This window comes from Pistacia vera, unplaced genomic scaffold (assembly GCF_008641045.1).
Source record: "Pistacia vera cultivar Batoury unplaced genomic scaffold, PisVer_v2 Contig21, whole genome shotgun sequence".
Taxonomy (NCBI): Eukaryota; Viridiplantae; Streptophyta; class Magnoliopsida; order Sapindales; family Anacardiaceae; genus Pistacia; species Pistacia vera.
The window spans coordinates 623,080-627,666 of NW_022196013.1; the positions used below are offsets into that span (position 1 = coordinate 623,080).

The 4,587-nt window shown below is 39.9% G+C and overlaps 1 protein-coding gene across 1 annotated transcript; it reads right to left on the reverse strand.

Annotated features, from left to right (window-relative positions):
* Window positions 1-3,012: 3,012 nt before the first annotated feature.
* On the reverse strand, window positions 3,013-4,181 carry LOC116129204. The gene is made up of 2 exons (XM_031414950.1): window positions 3,649-4,181; window positions 3,013-3,209 (listed from the first exon to the last, which is right to left on the reverse strand). Exons 1-2 carry the CDS (start codon window positions 3,904-3,906, stop codon window positions 3,078-3,080), a joined length of 390 nt encoding a protein of 129 aa, XP_031270810.1. The 5' UTR covers window positions 3,907-4,181; the 3' UTR covers window positions 3,013-3,077.
* Window positions 4,182-4,587: the final 406 nt, after the last annotated feature.

The window sequence follows — 4,587 nt, forward strand, 5'->3', positions numbered from 1 at the left end:
TTTCTACTAACTCTCTCTTGTATATCACAGCCCCATCTTACCGGAGGCATAGCCGGGACTCACTCCCGCTCTCTGTGACTTCTATTCATTCTCAGCCGATCAGACTCGGTTATGCATGGATTTGGAACCCTTGGCCATGTGAATGTATATTCTCTCTCTCTCGGGTACTCTCAAGTATAGCCCTCATCCGCATGCACTCTCATAGGCCACACCACTTTTCTCTCTCATACTCAGGCCGCTCTTTCTCTGCGGCATACATGCGGGAATACTCTACCCATTACTCACGAGTTCCCCGTCGCACAACCTACTCTATTCTCTTCTTTAGCACTACTCTCTCTTTATTCTCTAGTGCTCATTCTCTCTTTCTCTTTACTCTTAGAGTCTCTCTTTCTCTTTACTCTTAGAGTCTCTCTTTCTCTTTACTCTTAGAGTAGTTACTTCTCAAAATTCTCTAATCTTTCTCAAGCTACTTCTCCAATGCACAATTAATGCCTATGAATGACTCATGCTCATTAATGCACTCATGAAATGCAAGTATGACATGTAGCAATAATTACGGTTCTCTACTCTTACTCATGCCTCTTTTAAGCATTTCATCAAACAACTCATGTGCATACAAAAACTCTACTTTAACTATAGCTCTTCTCCTCTCTTTAATCATCCAAAATGGGAAAAAATCCCTCATACACTTTAAGTTCCTGTCAAGGAAAAACACTCCCATAGGGTTTGCTCAAAACTCCCCCCAACTTCAATCAAACTCAACTCATCATCATGCAATCAAAACACTTCTCATAACTCAATTATATTCAATATCAACATATATAGATACTCATAACATCTCAACCTCTCAACAAGCATAATACATACATACATAAAGAAATCTTTACTCAAAGGAGTTCTTAAAACTTAACTTGGGTTGGATTTACTTACCTTGTAAGTAAGTGACTCCACTAGCACTTCTCTTTTCCTTTGGTAGCTTGTCTTTTCTCTACAACTTTAAACAACAATACTATAAGACTTCAACATATCTATAAGTAAAATTCACATCTAAAGCAAGAATCTTTACCTTAGGATGCTTTGATTAACTCTCGACCAAAATTACTCAAAAAGCCCTCTAAAATCCTTGAAAAATTGAATGAAGAGTTGAGAGAAAATGGTGAAAGGGAATGGTGGTGGAAGAAGAAGAATGAGCTAAACTTAACCCCTTTTTAGCTCATATTATAACCATCCTTTCCCATTTTGCCCTTGCTCTTTCTTAGAAATTTTATCTTTGTCCTTTAATTCATTGCACTCACACCCCCAATTCTAACACATTCTCCATGAAATTTTCTTGCATTTCACTCCCCACTTTTCCTACTAATTAGGGGTAGAATGGTCACTTTGCCCCTATGGAAAATTCTGTGGAAACTTCACCCAACTTTTCATCCGGCTCTTTGCCGCGGCGAAGTTTCTTTCTTTGCCCTGACGAAGAAATACAGGGGCTACGTCGCCGCGACAAAACTCCTTCTTCGCTGCGGCGAAGTCTACACTTCCAAAATTCTGCAAGACTTCACCACATTCAGGGCAACCACTCAACCAAACCAAAACGCACATTCAACTAAGGGCCAAACAAACAATATTAACAACATACAAACTCAATTAAGAGCAAAACAATAAACATTTATCTACGTACCTCAAGTGGGGCGTTACAACCCTTTTCATGGACTCTTCCATCTTGTCAAACCTTGTATAAACGGATGTTGTAAAACTCTCAAACAGGCCATTTATGAGGCCAACAACCTCATTCTCCCGACACTGATGTCTCGGCAAAGCGGTACTTGTTGTACCAGTTTGCTGAGGCATACAAACCTCTTCCTCCCTCTTTTCCTCCTCATCCTCGGGCCTCCCGCCCATTGGAGCTTCATAATCCTCGGCATCAACGACGTTGTCAAGCAATGGCCCTGCAACTGCCGTCACATGCGTGACCCCTCTTAGGTCCCACATCAGGCAGTCTATCCGTTCATCCTCTTAGGTCCCAAATTAGGCGGTCTATCCGTTCATCCCTTTCATCCTCCATTGCTTTGAAAAATGTGACATAGTCCTCTTCCACTTTATCCCTAGTAGCGGTGAGAAAGGGACGGACGACTCCCTGCAATAAGAAACAAAAACAATCAGATTGAAGTGACATTTTAAAGCAACTGCATATTCAAAAGCTTAATCCTTTAATCTTATCCCAGCCACTTGAATCTCAATCTCTATTTGGTCGTAATCCGAATGGTTACACCTCCCGACATGCCACTGCAACATCCTAGGAAATTGCTGTTGCACATCCAAACTGTTGCTCCTCCCCTCCACCTTAGCGAAGACAAGGATGACCTCGTACATCCAAGTCTACATTGTAAAAAACCAGTCCATATCATAATTCAAACACATATATTATAAAAAATATAACAGAGAGCTATTAATATTTACCTATATTGCCCATGGGAAGCCAAACAAATTATATGTGCTTGGTTTATCCTTCCCGCCCCCATTGGGCATGCTTTAACACCATGTCTGGTTTTTTCAAGCTTTTGATAGTTTGGTCAAATGATATCCGTCCCCACGGATAAGAATTAAAGAACTCCAAGTCGCTTGCAAACAACAACCAATCTTTCTCAACAGTTTTTGTTGAGTCACTAGCCAATAAGATAGAATGTAAAAACAATATCATGCACACTTTTATCTTCTCTCCATCATTAAACCGAACTGTTTCTAGCCTCTCCTCTAAAACTTGTCATGTAATAGACTTTACCCCCTGTAAAACCTTCTTACGAAACCTTATGGCTCCCGGCCTCATCCTTACTACGTCCGCCTCCGCCTTATTTGGCACTTCCTCGCATCCTAAGCCCGTCACCAAGGCATACTCCATCATCCCAAACCGTAGTGGCTTTCTGTCCACCACGAACCACATTTTTTTTTTTTTTTTTTTTGCATTTTACTGAGTGCAGCAACATGTAATGCACTCCTTGCCCCCAAAATGCATTTTTCCAATTTGTTCCAATTCTTAAAAACTGACCGAAATAAGTGCAACAAAAATCTCTTTCACCATTCCTCATTCAAGCTAAAAGGGCCCTTATTTTGTCAAAAACATCCCAACTCGACCTCACCGTCACCCTTACAGGGAAGTAGGGTACCTTCTCACTTATAGGCTCTAACTCGTAGTCTCTACAGTTTATGATCCGCACAATCTGCACAATCGATATAAACAAAATGTCAGCAACAAAAATAAACCAAAACAACTAATAAACAAAATATCAGCTACAAAAAATTACCATTGTAGTCTCTTAAGCAATTTCGGATCGCTTAAGAGATCTTGACTCTGCCTCGTGCAAGATCGCTTAAGTGATCTGAAATCGCTTAAGTGATCTAAAATCGCTTAAGCGACCAAGAGTAAACTGAAAGAATCTCTTAAGCGATACAAAAGATCGCTTATTATATATGTGATTCTGCCTCGACAAGATCACTTAAGCGATCTGAAATCGCTTAAGCGACCAAAAGTAAACTGAATCAATCGCTTAAGCGATACAAAGGATCGCTTAAGCGATCATGAGTAAAACAGATTAATTGCTTAAGCGATACAAATGATTGCTTAAGCGACAGTACAAGCAATATTCTCAAACAACGTACCCTTTCTTCGTTGGCCTCCTCCTCGTCACCTGAATCCTCGGACGACTCCTCTTGGCCTGAATTCTCGCCTGACTCCTCGTCTTCAGAACCGTTTGCCAATTCTTCCCTCTGTTCTTGTGCCGTCAGCGTCTCCTCTGCGTGTTGACCACCTTCACTGATCAGATGATCCACCGGAGCAGCCATTGAACTGCTTGCACCACCGGAATCTAGGATTCGAAGTGGCGTTGGGTTTTCCTCCTCATTGTGAGTGTCAGCCATGGTTTTAGATTGAATTTACTGTCAAAGTTTGCAGTTTCGATCGAAAAGGTGGATTGTATTGTCAGAAATTGCACAGATTCCGTTTAGGGTTCAACAAATCGATTGAAAATCGCGACTATATTCTGTTTAGGGTTCAAGAAATTGATTTTAGGGTGCAAATTTGCAGGTTCGATCAGAAAAAATCGCGTCTCCCTTTGGTTCAAGCAATCGCTTTTTGCCCTAATGAATTTCGATTAAGCGAGGTGAATAGGTGGGGCTTGTTTTGAGAATTTTCAAATTTTAAAAACTTTCATTATTTGTGATTCGACACACACATGTTTTAATCTTTTTATTTTAACCCATTTTACGTGTTTAATTTATCCTAACTATGCCACGTCATATTCATTAAATTAAAAAAAAATTAAAAACAGTTTCAAGGCCATTTTCTTAAATCGAAACTTGGGATGGCCAGGCAGCTAAATTTTCTCATTGATATTTCCTCGCGATCAACATCTCTCTGGGAAGGGGCAATTTACTCAAAGGACATCTCAAGTTTGCATTTAATTAAAAGGCTATCAAGTTTTAAAGTGTTAACTAAATAGCCATATTATTGATTAAGGGTATTATGCTTAATTAGGATTAATGAAGTATTATGTAATCTTTTCAAAATTATACTATATTCTTACAAACCCGAAATTGTTG

What these genes read in the sequence shown, in the direction of transcription:
- LOC116129204 (XM_031414950.1), bottom strand. Translation starts at nt 3,906, where the DNA reads ATGGCTGACACTCACAATGAGGAGGAAAACCCAACGCCACTTCGAATC. An exon ending in AGGAGGCCAACGAAGAAAGG is followed by an intron (nt 3,210 to 3,648) that starts GTACGTTGTTTG and finishes TCGATTGTGCAG; the next exon opens with ATTGTGCGGATCATAAACTG.